Source organism: Eriocheir sinensis, chromosome 14 (assembly GCF_024679095.1).
Source record: "Eriocheir sinensis breed Jianghai 21 chromosome 14, ASM2467909v1, whole genome shotgun sequence".
Classification (NCBI taxonomy): Eukaryota; Metazoa; Arthropoda; class Malacostraca; order Decapoda; family Varunidae; genus Eriocheir; species Eriocheir sinensis.
Genome location: NC_066522.1, coordinates 8,401,114 through 8,421,113, shown reverse-complemented (window position 1 = coordinate 8,421,113; position 20,000 = coordinate 8,401,114). Strand labels below are relative to the sequence as shown.

The 20,000-nt window shown below is 41.5% G+C and overlaps 1 protein-coding gene across 2 annotated transcripts in view; it reads left to right on the top strand.

The window, feature by feature from the left end:
• Window positions 1-20,000, top strand: part of LOC126998413 (beta-1,4-glucuronyltransferase 1-like) — a 128,398-nt gene that overhangs the window by 41,862 nt on the left and 66,536 nt on the right. Inside the window, exon 2 of one of the 2 annotated variants that reach the window (XM_050860067.1) lies at window positions 12,880-12,918. In XM_050860067.1, the coding sequence (XP_050716024.1) occupies window positions 12,880-12,918 (39 nt within the window). The other variant, XM_050860068.1, reaches the window with a different exon arrangement.

The following is a 20,000-nucleotide window of genomic DNA, read 5'->3' as shown; positions in this document are numbered from 1 at the left end:
TCTCCCTTTTTTTCTCTATAATAATTGATTTACGCGCCCATTGAACATCATCTGAGACAAAATGGAAGACTTTTATCCGTCCCCTAATATCTATAAGATCTTTTTAGGTGTATATCGCAGCCGTTCGTTTCTTGCCCTGTAGCCATTGGGACCGTCGCTATTACGTTCTTAGTTTCCTGTCTTTTTTTTCCTTCTGTTTTATCGGTGTTTTATTTCCGTGCTCAGGATTTTCTTTGATTTTCGATTTTCTTTGTTTTGACGTTCCTTTTTTGCTTTCGTGTTATTACTATTGTTGTTTTTGGTGTTCTTTTATGTTTTTTTTTTGTCCTGCGCTCCGTTTTTCTTTCTTTTTTTTATTTAGAGCTTCGTTTGTTTGTTTTCTCGCTTGTTTTGTTTTCTTGTTTAGCTAGTCTTTTCGTGCTTCATTTTTGTTGTTTGTTTGTTTTCACATTCTGCTTTTGCTTCCGTGCCTGTTGTTGTTGTTGTTGCTGCGCTATTTTTGTTATTTTTGCGCTATTTTTGTTTTGTTTTTGTTATTTTTGCGCTATTTTTGTCTTGCGCTCCATTTTTCTTTGCCTCACTAGAGCTTCATTTATTTGTCTTTCCTGCTTTTTTGCTTCCTTCCGGCTTTGTTTTTGTGTCTCGTTTTATTTATTTATCTATTATTTGCTTTGCGTTATCTTACTTTCATTCTCCGTCTTTTTTTTTATTTACTTTTTTTTCGACTGGTTTTCGTTGTTTTCACTCCCTTTTATTTTGCTACTGTGCTTCGCTTGTCCCTTTTTTTCTGTGCCCTGTGTTTATTTTTGTTTTCTTTTGCCAGATTTGTTTTTGTATTCGAACTCCATGTATCGTGTTTTTTTATAATGCTCTTTTTGTTTTTTTGGTTTTAACACTGCCATCGTTTTCGTATTTCGCGGTCTGATTTTGTTTTCACTTTTCTGATTATTTATTTTTTTTGTTTGCGCCACGCCGGTTTTTTATTTTCGCTTCCCGTTTTTTGCTTCTTTTTTTTTTTGCACACCATTTCTAGTCTTTTTTGGGGCACCCTATTTTTTTTTATATATTTTCCCTTATTTGTTTCCGCTCTCTGATTTTGATTTCGTTCACCGCTTATTTATTTTTTCTCGCTTCCCGTTTTTTTATGTTTTCGCACACCATTTCTATTCTTTTTTTGGCTCTTACATTTTCCCTTATTTGTTTCCACTCTCTGATTTGTGGTTTCGTTCATCGTACTTTACTTTAGTCTTATTTTTTGGTAGAGCTTTGGCGTATAGAATTTTGGGGGTCCTCAGTTGTGTGTGTGTGTGTGTGTGTGTGTGTGTGTGTGTGTGTTCTCTGATTTTGGTTTCGTTCACCGCATTGTATTATTTTTTTTTGTTAGTGTTTTGGCGTACCGAATTTTGGGGGTCCTCAGTTGTGTGTGTGTGTGTGTGTGTGTGTGTGTGTGTGTGTGTGTGTGTGTGTGTGTGTGTGTTCTCTGATTTTGGTTTCGTTCACCGCATTGTATTATTTTTTTTTGTTAGTGTTTTGGCGTACCGAATTTTGGGGGTCCTTAGTTGTGTGTGTGTGTGTGTGTGTGTGTGTGTGTGTGTGTGTGTGTGTGTGTGTTTCGCGGCCCGTTTATATTTTTCGTGTATTTTCCGTTCGTGTGTTTTTCGTGCTTCGTTTTATATGTGTTTTTTTGCCCCCCCTCCCCCCCCTCCCGTTTTCTTTTACGAACGTCCCCTACCGGTTTATAGCGCTAATTTTCTGCTTCTACTTTGCTTCCCATTCTCCGGCACCAGGCAGGGAGGGACGGGCGCCGTTTCTCCGGGGATTCATCGTAATTTTTTATCCTGCAGGCCGGAGTAACGTTTGATGGGCGGCGTTCACCCTAATAGGAAAACTTTATGAGACAGTTTCCGCCATTAAATGAAAGACGCAATCCCGAGCCATCTCTCCCGTTATTGCAATTAGATGTCTTTGTTTTTGTTGTTATTTCTATTATTATTATTAGTGTTATTGTTTTTATTATCATTATTATTGTTTTGTCATTTTATTATAGTTATTGTTGTTGCTGTTTGTGTTGTTTGTGTTGTCTGTGTTGTTGTTGTTGTTGTTGTTGTTGTTGTTGTTATTTCGCATTCTGCTTGCTCTATTCTCATCTCCATCATCTGCAACTACCTATGGCACACACACACACACGCACACAGGGACACAGGACACGCGGCAAGGGTTCGTCTCCTTCGCGGCGTCCCTGGGCGAGACACAGGAGCCTCAATAAGTTACGAAGGGGCGTGTTATGCGAGTGTGGCCTTGAACTTACGTACGTGTGCCATCGACCCCCTAAAACCCTTCCCTTCCACTCTCTCTCACTCCCACTCACTTTCTCTCTCTTCCTCTATCTGTCTATCTATCTATCTGTCTATCTTTCTCTCTCCCCGTTTCGTTCACCTGTTTACCTCTTCCATTTTTACCCCTTCACTTTCACTCCCCTCCCAGTTCCCCTTCCCGTGTCCCTCTTCCTCTCCTTCCCCTTCACTTTTCCTCCCTTCCCTTCCCTTTTACCCCTTCCAAGTTTACCCCTTTCACTTTCTCTCTCCCCGTTTCGTTCACCTGTTTACCTCTTCCATTTTTGACCCTTCACTTTCACTCCCCTCCCAGTTCCCCTTCCCGTGTCCCTCTTCCTCTCCTTCCCCTTCACTTTTCCTCCCTTCCCTTCCCTTTTACCCCTCCCAAGTTTACCCCTTTCACTTTCTTTCTCCTCGTTTCGTCTTCTACTCTTTCCCTTTCTCTTTCTTCTCCCTCCGGTCTAGCTCACCTCCCCTTCTCTCGTTTTCACCTTTTCTCCCTTCCTATTCTCCCCCTTCCTGTCTTGTACTCTTTTCCTTTTCCCTTCTCCCCTTCACTTTCCCTCCCCTCCCACTCTTCTTTCTCCTGTCTAGCCCTCTCCCTTTAGTCTTCGATTTCACGTTTTCTCCCTTGCTAATTTCCCTTTACCCTTCTTGCCTTCTTTCTCTCCCTCCTTTTCTGCCTCTCTCTTTCCCTCTCACCTTCTTCCTCGCTTTCTCTTTACATTCCTAGTCCTTCCAGGCGTCTCTTTCCCGTCATTCTTTCGCTCCTATTCCTCCCCATCCCTCCCCTTTCCGCTACTTTTTTTTTTTACGCTTACTCTTCCGTTTTCTCCCCTTCGTTGTCTCTTTCAATGTCACTCTACCTTCTACCTTTTCATCTCTTTCTTTTGATTTCTTTTCTTCTTTTACCTTTTCTCTAAGTTATAATATCCCGTCCAGGTTTACTCTTCCATTTCATCCTTCTCTCTTGCCCTCGTATATTTTCCCCTCGTGCGATTCCGTCCATTTCTTAATCTTCCTTTCCTCTTTCCTTCCTTTCAGCCGTTCGTTCCCTGGTTAACCCTGTCTCTCCATCGCAGTTACCGCTTTGCCGTCACTCCTTTCCCCGTCAGCGCTCCCTGCCGTCTAATCTCTCTCTCTTTCTCTCCTTCCTCCTCCGCCTCTCGTCTCGCTAAATTATTTTCTGCTCGTTGCCTTTTTCTTCCCTTCCTCGAGGCTGGGTCCGTTCCTATCTTCGCAGTACCTGTAGCTTTAGTGAACGATGAGCTTTCGTTTAGCCTCGTTTTGCTATTCTGTCTGTCTGTTTGTGTGTCTCCAGCTTTTGGTCTGTGGTGTCTGTTTCTGTCTTTTTGTCAGTATGTCTTATTTTTTTATTTTGTAAGCCTCTGTATGTCTGTCTTTTCTCTGTCTGTCTGTCTGTCTGTGTCTCCATCTCTTTTTCTGCGGTGTCTGTTTCTGTCTTTTTATCAGTATGTCTTTTTTTAAATTTTGTAAGCCTCTGTATGTCTGTCTTTGTCTGTCTGTCTGTCTGTCTGTGTCTCCACCTCTTGGTCTGCGGTGTCTGTTTCTGTCTTTTTGTCAGTATGTCTTTTATTTTTATTTTGTAAGCTTCTGTATGTCTGTCTTTTCTCTGTCTGTCTATCTGTCTGTCTGTGTCTCCACCTCTTGGTCTGCGGTGTCTGTTTCTGTCTTTTTGTCAGTAAGTCATTTTTTTTCATTTTGTAAGCTTCTGTATGTCTGTCTTTTCTCTGTCTGTCTATCTGTCTGTCTATGTGTCTGTCTGTTAACTCATAACGAGGCTACCTGGTTTAGTGATTCAGTCTGTTCGTCAAATCCTTCCGTGCCAACTGTAACGCGCACTCCGCTCACGACGAATGGGGGATTACCTGATTAAAAATAACAAAAATAATGAGATAATAAATAAACTAATGTCGATGCCTGTACTACATCACCCTGCATGAATATGTATAGACAGTCAGATCTAGTTATCGGGTTAATTTGGCGCGCAAATAATCCTCGTTCACGTATAACAAGAAAACTCCAGATTAAGGCAGACATCCATGAACTTAACCTTAATTTTGACATTTCAGTATCTCATTTGACACTTCCCAGGCGACTCTGATCTCCCTTTGTTTGTGTTGGGTACATGAAAACCTTTATTTTATGCCCATGGTAAAGACGTTAAATATATTGAGACGTTCTTCAATCTCTTTCCTTTTCCTCCCTTTCAGCCCGCTCGTTCCTTGGTTAGCTCCGTCTCCCCAACGATGGTATAAATGTGGTGTTACATCTCAGTGATCTCTCGAGTAATTTGGTGTCATTGTAATCGAGGGAGGAGAACTGCACTGCGAGGAAGAGGAGAAGGAGGAGAAGGAAGAAAAGGAGGAGGAGGTGGAGGACTGGGAGGAGGCAGGGTGGTGGTGGTGATGGTGGCGGTGGTGGTGATGTGAAATGTCAAGAAAAGAAAGAAGATGAAATAAGATGAAACTGAGAGTTGACGAAAAAGGAAAAAGGATGGAAAACAGAATAAGAAACATTGGACAAAAGAAGGACTAGAAAAAGAAGTCTGACAAGAGAGGAAAAAGAGACAGCATGATAGTAAATGACGGATGAAAGTAAGAGAGTAGGAAATCTAAGAAAAAAAGGAGTAGAGGAAAGGTGAAAGGAGGAAATACACGTCAGAAACCAGGTGACTAAGGAAAGAGAATGGAGGATAGGATAGAGAGTAGAGGACAAAAGACGAAGCAGAGGAACAAAACGAGAGGAAAAAAATACAAACGAGAAGAGGAAAGACAAGAAGTGGCAGAAGAATAGACAGCGGTAGATAGAAGAAGAAAAGGAAATACAAGATAAAAGGTGATAAACGAAAGGAAAAGAGGAAAACAAGATAGAAAGGAGAGAGAAACGGACCGACAACACGACAGGAAAACAGACAAACGAGAAGAGGAAAGACAAGAAATGGCAGAAGAATAGACAGCGGTAGATAGAAGAAGAAAAGGAAATACAAGATAAAAGGTGATAAACGAAAGGAAAAGAGGAAAACAAGGTAGACAAGAGAGAGAAATGGACCGACAACACCACAGAAAAAGTACAGACGAGAGAAGGAAAGACAAGAAGTGACAAAAAGATAGACAGCGGTAGATAGAAGAAGAAAAGGAGGAAATGCGAGAAAAAAGGTGATAAACGAAAGGAAAAGAGGAAAACAAGATAGAAAGGAGAGAGAAACGGACCGACAACACGACAGGACAAAAGACAAACGAGAAGAGGAAAGACAAGAAATGACAGAAGGATAGGCAGCGGTAGATAGAAGAAGAAAAGGAGGAAATGCGAGAAAAAAGGTGATAAACGAAAGGAAAAAAGGAAAACAAGGTAGAAAGGAGAGAGAAATGGACCGACTACACCATAGAAAAAAAATAAAGATGAGAGAAGGAAAGACAAGAAGTGACGGAAGAGTAGACAGCGGTAGATACTGTAGAAGAAGAAAGGAGACACGAGATGAAAAAAACACTAAACGAAAGGAAAATAACAAAGAAGAACACAGTAGAAATGAGAAATGGAGGGACTACGCAATAGGAAAAAGGAACTAGAGATAAAGAAGAAAAAAAAGTGATAGAGATAGAAAACGATAGACAGAGGAAAAGGAGGAAATACAAGATAAAAAAAGCAATAAACGAAAGTAAAATAGTAATAGTAAAAGAAAAACACGGTGGAAAGGAGAAATGGAAGGGAATACACGAGAGACAGAAATATCCAATGGGCGAGGAGAGAGGAAATAGAGAGAGAGAAAGGAAGAGAGAGAGAGGGTGCATGAGGAGGCGGATGTTGCAGAGGCGTGAGGTGTGAGGAGCTGCTGAAGGGGAACATAGGGAGGTTGGCGCTGAGTCAGGGTAAAGCAGTGAGAGCGAGGCGGCCAGAGAGAGGGGGGGAGAGAGAGGGAGCGAGTGAGGCTGGCTGAGAGACGGGAGCGAGAAGACTGTCCAGACGCCTCTCCTTCCTTCCTTCCTCGCCTTCCCCCGCTGACTCAGGGCACGGCCGATGAAACACAATCATTGGGAGCGAGTTACCGGTCCGAGTTTAGAGGGAAAGAGTGCGATCGTTCTGCCTCAAGTGCGTTTGTTTGTTAGCGAGGGAAACTGTTGTTGTAGTGCGATAGTTTCCCGCGAATTGGCTGTGAGGAAATAGTTTGATAGTTTGGGTTCTTTGCGGAGGGAGATTTGTATTATTTGCCTAATAGTATGCGTTGTAGAGAGGAAATAGTTTGATAGTTCGTGTTCTGTTTGGAGGAAAAGTTATATTATTGTTGTTGTAGTGCGATAGTTTCCCGCGAATTGGCTTTGAGGAAATAGTTTGATAGTTTGGGTTCTTTGCGGAGGGAGATTTGCATTATTTGCTTGATAATATGCGAGAGGAAAGAAAGAAAAATGCGTTAATCCACCTCCCAAAACACACACAAACACACACACACACAAAAAAACCCCGTTGTAGAGAGGAAATAGTTTAATAGTCTGTGTTCTGTTTGGAGGAAGAGTTATATTATTTGCCGGATAGTTTTCAATAATACAAAGAGAAAAATTCAGTAGTCCCCCTTTACCCTCCCCCCCCCCCCAAAAAAAAAAAAAACCAGTACAGATAAAATGACGAGACTTTGGTCGGTATTAAAAGACTCTTTCGCTTCTCACATCATCCATTTCTAAAGGTCAAAGAGGGGGTCAATCTGGTCCTAATGAGTGTTACTTTAGGTTCACGGTACAGAAGAAGCGTCAACCACCACCAGGGTCATAAAACTACTCCTGGAAATGCCCACAGCTCCTACAAAAGCCTTGTCAAATAGGTGAACTTGGGCGACGGAATGTTTAAAAATACGGCCCTCTGTGTCCTATGTGGAGGTGTTGCTGTTCTCGCCTGATGTAGTGTGGGAGAACATAGAAGGATAGAAGGGAATTTAGTGTTTGTAATTTTGCCTCAAGTGTGAACTGGTTTGGGATAATATACCTAAAGGAAGTAATAATATCATACTTTGCGATATACAAAAAGAAAAAAAATATGTTGCTAATGTGTGTGAGTGTGCCCAAATAGCAAGATACTTCCTTAACCGAATCTGACCTTCTTTGGCTACTGTTTCCTTTGCTATAATTTACCTAAAGGAAGTAATGATATCATACTTTGCGATCTACACGGAGAAAAGTATGTTGCTAATGTCTGTGAGTGTCCCCCAAATATCAAGACACTTCCTTAACCGAATCTGACCTTCTTTGACTACTGTTTCCTTTGCTGTAAAACAACAACAACAACAACTCCAGCTGTCCCTTATTATTTTGTATATTTATATGTATCTTCTTTTGCTCGTGAGTTGCCTCCTTTACTGTAAAAAAAAAATATATAGATCAAGGGTGCCAAATTATCGTACTCAAAACATCGCATTTATCAGTTCCAGGGCCCAAAACTTTCCTACCCACACAGATAACGAAATTCCAGTTAAAGTTCTCGTTAAAAGCGTTACTTATTGGCGTTTGTTTGCGATAGCTGTGACTCAGAACCGGAAAATACGACGTGCTGAGTGGCTGAGTACGATAATTTGGTAACCCTGGTATAGACGAAACAGTGCAGTAGTTTTACCTTAAGTGCGATAGTTTGGGCAAATATACGTTGATGGAAAGATTGATGAAACAATTGTGGTTCTTACCTGATAGTGTGCGCGTGTGGGAGATAAAGAGGTCCGTATACTCAGACGTTTCCGCCTCTCACATCAGCTATTTCGAAAGGGCGCAAAGGAGAAAAATCGCTTTCTAATGAGTGTTTTTGTACGTTCATGGCACAAAAAAATAATCAAACTCCCAGAAAGGTCATAAAACTACCTCTACAAATGCCTAAAACGCCTACGGGAGCCTTGTCAAATGAGTGTGTGCTTGGCTCCGAAATGTTTAAAAGCTGAGCTAATTAAGCGTAGAGTTATTCGTAAGTTTTCGTTCTATGCAAGGAAAGTTACTGTTTTTACCTGATAATGTGTCAGAATAAAAGGAATAGTGGAAGTACGGCAGTTTGTGCAAATGGAAATGAAATAGCTGGATCATTTCCGTTCCATTTAAAGAGAGAGTTACTGCCCCTGCAAGCTTGAACGAGAATAAAATTATAAATAGTGAGATAGCTTTACCTGAAGTATGCGCGATGGTTTGGAAACATATGTTGGTAGGTAACGATATTATGCCACCCTCCGTCCTCGGCTGAAACTGGGCCACCGTTCCTACCCAACCGTGTGAACTGTTGGCTCGTATTCTCTGAAGCTATCGACTGTCACAACAATTATTTCCGGAGGCCACACAGAAGATTAGCTTAGTTCTCACGAATGTTTTCTTCTCCTTCATATTGCAGAAGCCTTGTCAAACTATCACTAGGTTCATAAGACTATCCATGGAAATACACACAACCTCCACAAAAGCATTATAAAATGTGAGTGTGTGAACACCGAAATGTTTGAGAATATGGACCGTAGTGCGATTGTTTTTTGTTTAAGCACGTGCGAGTCTTTGAGCAACTATTAAAGAAGTAGTAAGATAATCATTTGTATTCAGTGATAAAAAAAATACTGTTTATACTGATCGTTTTCACTGATATAGAAAGAACGATGGTATGATAGTTTACCTTTAGTAAGGAGAAAGAAATACTGCTTGTCACGTGATAGTTTGTATTAACTTTGAGAAATAGTATGCCAGTTTTCGTTCTATAGAAAAAATAGTATTTATACCTAATATTTTGAGATAATGTGTCTGAAAAAAGTAATGGGATAATATATGTTCTATTTAGAGGCATTACTACTTCTACCTAAAGTACGGTTGTTTGTGGCGTAAAGAACATATAGTAAGATATTGTGTATGCTTTTGTTTCTTTCTCCCGTATGTATTTTCTTTTATCCCTCCCTACTTTTCCTACTTCTTTCCCTCCTTTGTTTGTGGCGTAAAGAATAAATAGTAAGATATATTGGATGCCTTTATATTAAACGTTCTATATAAAGAGGAAAAAAATACTGCGTGGACTCGATAGCTTGAGCGCTATATCTTAAGAACTAACGGGAAAATTTGCGTTCAGTTTTGCGAAATTACTGCTTTTACCTCGAGTACGGGAATTTGTGGTGTAAAGCTCAAAATGTATATCATAATATTTTCCGTTGTATAAAAAAAATACTGTTCATAATTGGTAGTTTGAGCGAATGTTTTAGAAATTAATGGTACAGTTTTCGTTCTGTTTGAAAGAATTTTAGAAGAATTATTGCGGTTACCTATAGATCAAATATTACAACCTGCCGCAGATGAAATAATACGTACAGGACAATACTCGGGTAACTTGTGTTCGATAGAGAAAAAAAAGGTTACCGTTTTTATCTGGAGTTCGATACAGATAAGGAGCAAGAAGGAATGCCACTCCAATATTATCTTCATAACAAATTCATTTAGCAATTTGTCTATCTTTCGCAAACATCTACAAGCTTTTCGATTTTCGCTTATTCTTCACCTTTATCATTTTTCTTCACCATGTCTTCATCATTTATCTGTACTTCAACCTTTTGCTCCTTTTTCCTTTCTTTTCTCACGTAATCAAATGAGACCCTTTGACCCAGCGTTACCAAATTATCATCCTATTTTTCGGTTTCTTATCCATAACTATAACAAAAAACATGATAATTAACGGTTTTCATGTTATAATCTGAATTAGTATCGTTATTTGTGTGGGTGCGATAGTTTTGGGTCTGAAACCGATATTTGCATTGTTCTGAGCACGATGATCTGGTGACGCTGCTCGGGCCGTGAGGGAGTTGAGACACAGGTTGGTGTTCTCAGACGCTTCCACTTCTCACATCAGCAATTTTCAAAGCCTGAGAAGGAGGTGAATCGGGTTGTAATGAGAGTTTTTAGGTTCATGGTTCAGGAGCAGCGAGTAGCGGGCATTTTTTTTATTGTTTCCTTTTTTTTGTACCTTTGTGCTGCCTCCTTTGCTGTAAAAAAAAAGAAAAAAAAGCTACCACCAGGGTAAAAAAACTACCCCTGGATATGAACAAAACAACTATACGAAAGCCTGATCATATGTGCGTGTGTATGCCACGAAATGTTTAAGAATATGACCACGGTGTTTTGGGCAGTGGGCAAAAGACATTACATCCATTATTTCATCAGTTAACTTTTCCCTTCTTTTGTTATTTATGTGAGAGCAACACGGGCGGAGTATTAAGGAAAGGATTGAGCACCATAATGAGACAAATTTTAGTACGTATATACAGCGAAGTAAGACGAATTTCAGTGCCTAGTTATAGCGAAGTAAGTCGAATTTTAGTACCTAGATGTAGCGTAAAGAGACGAATTTTAGGACGTAGATATAGCGAAGTAAGACGAATTTTATTACGTATAGACACTCGTATAGCGTAATGAGACGAATTTTAGTACCGTTCGCTCGTTCGTTCGTTCGTTCGTTCCTTCCTTCCTTCCTTCGTTCCTTCCCTCCTTCTTTTCCTCCCTTCCTTCTTTCCCCACTTCTTTCCTTCCTTTGTTCCTCTGTTCCGTATTTATTTCCTTCCTTCCTTCCTTCCTTCCTCTATACTTTCTTCCTTACCAAAACATCACTTGGAATACAAGCTGTCCTGATCCAAAATTTTGTTAAGTGCCGCTACAAACCTACGGAAACCGACTTAGATTTTAGTTTTTCTGGGCGATTTTTTATATATTTTTAAGGGGGCGGAGATAAAGATATTGTGGGCAGCCTAAGGATTATACACTTACTTTCGACATGGAGTGACAAACCTACAAAAAAGACTTGGATATCCACTTCGCGTTACGCTTTCTCATCCATTCTCATTAATTTATGGGGATTGAGGTAAAGATATTGTGGGTAGTTGCAGGAAGAGCAGCATCCATTTTCTATTTTTCATTTTTCTTACGTGAACAAGGCAACCAGAAGGAGGAGGAGAAGAAGTAAGAGTAGGAGGAGGAAGAGGAGTAGGAGGAGGAGGAGGAGGATAAGGAGGAGAAGAAGGAGTAGGAGCAGGAAGAGGAAAAGGAGGAGGAGGAGGAGGAGGGAGAGGGGGAGGGTTACAATGTTGTGGGCAGTGGGAGGAAAAGGTCATTTTTATACATCCTTCCGTCGGTCATGAGAATCGCAATGGTAATCTTCGGGTCCGAACGAGAGATCGATGTGCAGCGGAGGTCGAAAGGTTCAGACCGGCCCTGCTGCTCCGTCCCCCCCCCCTCTCTCTCTCTCTCTCTCTCTCTCTCTCTCTCTCAACATACTTTCTAAAATTCTGACTTGACGTTTGTTTAACCCCACATCAATAGAACTAATTTTTTAGCGTTATAATTTCCGTTAAAGTGATAATTCAGCATTTTATTGTTCTGCACATTTTAACAGTTACACACACACACACACACACACACACACACACACACACACACACACGCACACACACACACGCACGCGAAATGTATGTCCTTTCCCATTATATTCCTTGCATTATACATTGTCTCCTCAATTTTATTTATACTTTTTCTCTTTCTTATTACTTATTAATACCTTCGCTCGTACTCTCCTACCAGTTTTTCTTATTTCATTCCTTTTTTCCTTTCTTTTATTTTTTCATTCTTCCTTATTTCCTGCCTTTCTCTCCTCTTTTCTTTTATTTCCCTCCTTCCTTCTTTCCTTGATTTCTTTCTTCCTTAATTCTTTCCTTCCTTCCTTCCTTTCGTGATTCCTTCCTTCCTTCCTTCCTTCCTTCCGTCTTTCCTTCCTTCCTTCTCTCCGTCCTTCCTTCCTTCTTTTTTTTCTCTCATCTCCGTCCATATTAATTTCATTCCTTACTTACTTCCTCCCTCCTTTTTTTCCTTTCCTCTTTCTCTCCTTCCTTCCTATCTCCTTTCCCTATACATTCTTCCTTTTCCTCCTCCTATATTTCCTTCCTTCCATCTTTTCCTCTTACCTCCCTTCCTTCCTTCCTTCCTTCCCTTTTTTTCTGTTTTCCATACCTCTATCCTTCCTCCCTTCATTCGTTCCCTAGTTCTTTCTTTCCTTACCTCTCCTCTGTGGCGTCCTTGTCTCATTTATATGCCTCTCGTCTTAACACACTTTTTCTCTGTATTTTTTCCTTCCTCTTGTTTCCTTTTTCCCCCTTGGTCTTCACAGGAGTACTCATAAACTCTCTTGAATGGACTTTTTACGTTAAGACTACATGCTTGACTGCGGCTCTGTGTATACAATTTGCTTGTGTGTGTGTGTGTGTGTGTGTGTGTGTGTGTGTGTGTGTGTGTGTATGTGTGTGTAAGTTATTTTATGTTATTGTGGAATGGTAATCACGTGTGCACTCGCATGAACACACACACACACACACACACACACACACACACACACACCGGCCCTTCCCACCCCTACACATGCACACACATTACTTTACTCTCTTTCTCAGTGGGCGCGGCCGGAGAAACTGCTTCACTTAGCCTTTTCTCCCCCACCCCACCCCCACACACACCTCCGCACGCTCCTCGCCTCACTCCTCCACCTTTCCTTCCAGATGACCGATGCCTCCGTGATCAGATACCACGCTCTAAGGGTGAGTCGGCCGGCTGCTGCATGCTCGGCTCTCGCTATGCACCTACCTTGATCACCTTCAGTAGTCTAGTCCTGTGTCGATAAGAAAGAGGCCTTAACGTGCCTCTTCTTGCACGGCCGATGTTCGCACTACGGAGGACAGCACTGAAGGTAAGAACATTTTGAAGTGAGCAATGTTTCTTTTTCTCCTTCGGTGTGTCTATGTGTGTGTGGGAGGGTGGGGGTGGGGGGGGGTGCGCCACATCTCCTACGTGTGGCGCACCCCCCCATGTGTTTCTTTCTCTCTTGACTTCGCGGAGCCTCCACCACCAGCAGTAGCATGCCCAAATGTAGCCTTACTCAGCCTAGTTTGTGCCTTACTCTTCCGGTCTCGCGGCTCCCTCCCTCCCATGTCTGTCTCGTAGCTCTGAGTCCAGTAATTTACCGCCCGACAAGACGTGTGTGTGTTATTCCTAGTTTGCTATTTTTTTTTGGCTTCCTTCCTTCCCTTATTGACACACTTGCCAGGAAGGTTACGTGTGTGATTGATATATCCTTTCCTTTTATTTTTTCCTACCCTTCTTTTCTGCTGTTTGTTTACATTTTCTCTCCTTTATTTCGTATTCTTGCTGCAATATTCTCGCTTTCTCTTGCGTGTTTTTCTTTACTCATACTCAAGTAGCTGCATATTTTGTTAAATGTGCATTTTGTGACTGGATCTAGTTCAACATTCGTTTGATTTATTCACTCGTTATTTGATGCCTGTTGAAAATGGCGATAGTGTTTCCCTGTGTAAGCCTCAAACATGTTTATTTTCTTAGATTGAGATGAAAGAAAAAATATAAACGATCACGGTTTGAGAACGCATTAACTAATTAGTAGAAAACGAACTTGTTTCCCACTAAAATACTAAAGTACTAAAATACATAAAGACTGTGGCCATAAGTTGGTCGGCTGCAACGCTGGCTGTCTCCCGCTCGCCCCGCCGGGTTCCTCCTACTCGCTCAACTTGGCTTTCGACACGACGAAACAAATCACAAGCATTTATCAAAATTGAATAAACCTAACAGTTGTGACCTAACGTAACCCACTAGGGGGGAGGGGGGGGAGGGGGATGGTTCATAGGCAAGGGATAAGCTTACCTTTAGATGGGAGATCAGTAGATTGTTTATAGGAGCTGCCTATAGCGCCGGTAGGCTTTTTATGGGGTCTCTCGGCCGACCGCAGCCCGTTAGTGACACAGGCGAATATTATTTATAGTGACTGCCGTGATGTATGACTCTTGCTTGAACCATTGTCACTTTTTGAAGTGTCAGTGTGCAAGCATTGCAGTCCATTTCGAGCAAGAGCAGAAACTGCCTTGTCATCTATTCAAACTCAGATTTTGCCGTTCATAATATCTAATAACCGCTGATTGACTTCTTTATTTGTGTGTAAACAAAAGGACCAACTCCCATAAAATTGGCCGCGCCTGTGTCCTTGTGAGCAGTAACGCGTACAAACGAACGCACACAGTACGGGCCCGAGACAAGACATTCCAGGGCGATTGTGGATGGTATTGCCCCAGGGACACGAGAACACTTGGAGAACAAGGGCGCGGTGTTCTGCTGACGTGACTCTTTTCCAGAAATCGGTAATATGACAAAAATAAAGATAAAAATTTGCACATTTCATTGCTATTTCCAGACTTCTTTTCGACTTAAAGAAAGGAAGTTGTATTCTGACTCAGTCACAAAACATATATTAGCCCACATGTTTTGTTCAGATTAATCCTGAATGTGTTCGTTGTTTTAACTTATCATTGCTCCATTGGCTTCATCTTATATATGTTCTTTTCTTACCTGTGGATCTTGTTTAATGCTGCTCCTTTTTTCATCAGATATATTCAATATTTTCTCCATAACCCTAACAATAATGAATGACGAATACTCTAGGAAATGACTTTTCATCTGTTAACATTATCACAAAACCAGCTTGTAGTTATTTTTTCCTCACTTTTTCTCTTTCTCACGCGTAATTTCAAATTTTCATAATTAATCCCAATTCAGATTTTAGTAATGTTCTTTAATATCCATGAACAACTATCCAGCATACTTTATTTACTGTGCTTTTATTTTTTGTATTATTCATAGCAAAGGAACCAGGCCAAGGTCAAAACAGAATAAGAGTGAATAAGCCCACACCTCACTCACGTAAAATAAAATAGGCGGTACTCCCAAAATAATAAGACCTGGTGAGCGCGGTGTCTTGTAACTTTTCTCTTGAAAAAAAAAGTTTGTCACAGGAAGGAGGAAATACGGTGCAAGAAGACTGTTCCAGAGCTCACCTGATTAATGAATGAAAGGGATGTGTGCTTCTATGTATAGTACTTACACAACGTACTTTGTTTATGTTATTCCCATGTCTACCTGTACAGCGCACCTTATATTTTTACTTCTCTTGAAAAAATTTGACTGTTTCTTTTGCCCTAGCCCATCCCATGCCGGTGAGACTCAGTGGCTCTTTCCTGGATGTGTGTTTTTATATTCATTTACACAGCGTACCTTATTTACCTTATTCCCACGTCCACCTGTACAGCGCGCTTTTTATTTTTACTTCTCTTGAAAAACTCGATCTATTTAAGCTGCCCTCCCATCCCAAGCTGGCGAGAATTAGTGGCTCTTCCCTGTTTACTTACACAGCGTACCTTATTTACCTTATTCTCATGTCCACCAGTACAACGCGCTTTCTATTTTTACTTCTCTTGAAAAACTCCGGCTGTTTCTTCTACCCTCCCATCCCATGCCGGTGAGACTCAATGGCTCTTCCCTGTTTGCTTACACAGCGTACCTTATTTACCTTATTCTCATGTCCACCTGTACAGCTCACTCTCTATTTTTACTTCTCTTGAAAAACTCCACCTACCTCACCTGTCCTCCCATCCCATGCCGGTGAGAATCAGGTCCTGTTCCCTCGCCGCTCCTTACATCCGCGCTGCTCTTCTCTCATCTCCGTCATAATCATCTCCGCAGATCCTTCCCTATTTTCTGCTCCCCTACGTCTCATTCCCTTTGTCCCCGTAGAAAGGGAGACAAAGGGAATGAGTTCCTCGCCTCACTTGGTAGGGCGCGCAGAGGCAGACGAGAATATGTGGTATCAAGGGATAAGACAGCGGCGAAAACTCTTAATATAACACCGAAGAGGGAAGAAGAGGAGGAGCAGGACATGAGGATCGTAGTGGCAGGGCGAGGAGGAGGGAAGGAAGGGATGTGAGTGAGGAAACGAAAGAGTCAGGGAGAGGAAAGACATAACGGAGAAGGAAAAAGGGGTGTTGGAAAGAAAGGAAAAGAGAGTTGGGTAAGAAATGAAAAGCGTGAGGCGGTGATATCAGAAAGGAGTGTAGTATAGACAAGGAAGCACGAGGGGATAAAATGAGGTAATGTGGGGTTGAGGAAAGGAAGGGGTGTGGAAAGGGAAAATAAATTGGCGTAGAAAAATGGAAGGAAGGGTGCGTAGGAAAAAGAAAGAGGTACAGATACGTTGGAATGAAGAGGTGTAAAGCGCAAGGAAACTAGTGGGGAGGAAAAACAGTAATAGCAGAGAAAGGAAGAGAGAGGGATAAGAAAGATACGAGAGAGGGGAAAGGAGAGAAAAGAAAAAGTTATTTTAGGGGAAAATGGAATGTGGGGTAGAAGAGAAAGGGACGAAGGGGAAAAGTGAAAAGAGCGAAGGGGAAAAGAGAAAACGAGGTGAGAGAAAAAATAAAGGTTGTTGCTGAGAAAAGATAAGATAAGATAAGATACGATAACTTTATTGTCACTGTACACATACAGCATGAAATTCATTTTGGCCTCCGAGCTCATCCGTACAATACGCTATATATTAAAAGAAAGATAACTTTTCACTGCATAAAATACGAACAATTTTTTGCTCTCTCTCTAGATACACTTCAACGCCTCCTTAAGTTGTTGAGATACTAAGTGATTATAAAGTTTAATGCTCTTTGGTACCAAGGAATCTTTAAATCTATTAGTGCATTGTTTGGTGGGTGCTGTAGTTTATCGATTTTAGCTTGAGCCCTTGGGCGCGACTCAGTCGTTGTCTTTCCCTCACCTCCCAAGCCATTCATAACACCATGCTGTCGTATTATGAATATATATATATATATATATATATATATATATATATATATATATATATATATATATATATATATATATATATATATATATATATATATATACATATGTTCCATAAATAGATATCGTACAGAGTAACAGTGAGACAGATCGCCATGCACAGGTCATCGCTAGATCTGCAAACAATGGGTTTTTTCCCGGGCCAGGCCCCAGGGCTCAAGTTAGAGTCGATGGACTATAGTCTTCTGCCTGACCTGAGGATGATTTGCATCGCTCATTATTTTGTTTACCTGTTTTATTACATTGCAATTATATAGTTCATCTATGGGTACTGTTATTGCTTTAAGTCTACCAGCATTCCTTACAAGTTTCTTCATTTTACTTTTATGAAGAAACTTGTAAAGAATGCTTAAGAATTAAGTTTAAATTTAAAGATGCGTTTGTACCAAAGAGCATTAAACTTTATAATCACTTAGGATCTTAACAACTTAAGGAGGCGTTGAAGTGTATCTAGGGAGAGAGCAATAATTTTATCTTATTTTACGTAGTGTAATGTTATCTTTCTTTTAATTACTGGGGAAGATAAGGAAGGCGTGTGGGTGTGAGTTACTTGTAGCTCAAAAGGGAGAAAGAAAAGGGCAAGATGTAGCATAAGTAAATACAGACCGAACAAAACTTTCTTACGCAGCCCCTCCATAGTACGTTGACAGTAACGCTCGGTAATAAAGGTGGCAGCGTTATAGAGAAGCTGAATGCTGTTTGGAGCCTTTCGGTAGCATGAGTAAGCAAAGAAAGGGATGTGAAGGCGTTGGGGAGCGAGGAGGAAGAAGCGTGGGAATAGTGACATCAGTGGGGTGAGTTTCATGGGTAACTTTTACATATTTGGCCCGCGCTGTGTTCGGAGGTGCTCTCTTATGATGCCCGCAGTGCCAGCAGGTTTTTTATGGGCCTTGGTGTACGGCCACGCTGACAAATTTGATTAAAAACGAAGAAGTGGCTGCTTGGCCCTTGCTGGCCCCCGGTGCTTCTCTTGACCAAGGATACTGAAATATTTGGTTGATTATTAATTGATGATCTGGACAGCATGTGGGTAATCTTCTGCCACTCGGTGATAGCTGAAAATTGTCAGCGTCTTGCGGAGAGACTTGAACCGAGGTCAGTGAGATCACCACGTCCGCGCGCTGACCACTCGGCCACCGCCTCTCACTGCTTACGGGGTGTTGATGTATGTAGGAAGTGTGGTGAGCGGACGGGACTATAAGAGTATGAGGGGAAAGGCTTAAGATTGTGTAGTTCTATGTTTAAGTTGTTGGATAGGAAAAGCTTCGAGTTCATGTTTTTATTTTTGTATTTGTTGTTATTGATGGTATTTCTGTTCTTGTTCTTCTTTGCTGCAATAATTTATTAATATATCTTTTTCCGCGTTCTTTCGTCTCCTTCTCTTCCTCTGTTATCCTCTCTTTCCCTCTTCATTCCTTTGTTTTCTTTGAATTTCCTTTTCTTTTCTTTCCTAAAATCTCTCTCTCTCTCTCTCTCTCTCTCTCTCTCTCTCTCTCTCTCTCTCTCTCTCTCTCTCTCTCTCTCTCTCTCTCTCTCTCTCTCTCTCTCTCTCTCTCTCTCTCTCTCTCTCTCTCTCTCTCTCTCTCTCTCTCTCTCTCTCTCTCTCTCTCTCTCTCTCTCTCTCTCGCCATCTCTGTCAGTGTATCTTCCAAACTCCCACCCCTGAGAAAAAAAAGTCACCCCTTCTTTATATTCTGGTCACTCACTTGTCTCCCTAGGCTGTCACAACGCCCTTACCTGACCTCCCCAACTACTAACCACGCACCCTCCATTTTTCTCAGTTATTACAGCTAAAAATAAAACCCGCTATCGACCCCCGTTCCCCTCACTCCGCCGCCGTCTTTCTATCCTGGAGGAGGAGGGCGGGTGGATGCGTGCGGCTGTTTATTCTTAGAGATAAAGGGCGTGTCTGTATGTGTGTGCTGGTGTGAACGTATGTATGTATAAGGGAGTGTATGTATAAGGGAAAAGGGAAAGGATATGTATAATGGGAACTATGTAGAAGAGAACCTGTGTGTAATGTAGAATGCATGACTCGAAATGAATAAGGAAGGAAGATGGCTGTATAGAGGATTGAGATAATGAAGAGGAGGAGGAGAAGGACAATGTGGACCGAAGATAAGAAAGACGAAGAGACAAAGAGGAAAGCAACGGTGAACCAAAGAGGAGGAGGAGGAGGAGGAAGAGGTGGAGGTGGAGATGGAGGAGGAGGTGAAGGAGTAGGACAAGGAAGAAGAGGAGGAGGAGCAGGAGGAAGAAGAAGAAGAAGAAGAAGAAGAAGAAGAAGAAGAAGAAGAAGAAGAAGAAGAAGAAGAAGAAGAAGAAGAAGAGGAAGAAGAAGAATTGAAGAAAAAGAACAAGAAGAACAAGAACAAGAAAAAATCAAGAAAAAAGATAGAAGAAAAAGAAAAGAAAAAAAGAAAATGAAGAAGAGGAGAAGAAGAAAGGCTGTGGACATAAATACAGAAACAGTAAGGAAAGGAAGGAAGGAAGGAGAGGAAAGAGGAAGAACAGTATAGAGTAAGGAAGTTGGGAGGGAGGGAGTGGGGAAAGGTATGATTATAAGGGAGCAGGTGTAGGCAGTATAGGTAGGAAGGTAGGGAAGGTAACCTCAGACACGCTTCCTTACGTCAGCACGCCATCCATTAATCAGGCGTCGTGTTGGGTGACAGGTGACACGCCCTGCACTTCACCACGCCCTCCCAGCGCGGTGACGCCTACACAATCTAATGATACGCCTCCGCCTTCCACGATAACCGACCTGAAACGAGTCTCGGCACACACACACACACACACCCGGCGCTATAGACAGCACATAAGAAATAAAAGGAAGGGGGTTTGTAAATTCCCGACCGTAATGATAGATCGGTTTAATGAGCTCAAAAAAGCTCCTTCCGGGAGGGTATTGCCTGCCGATGACGAGTTC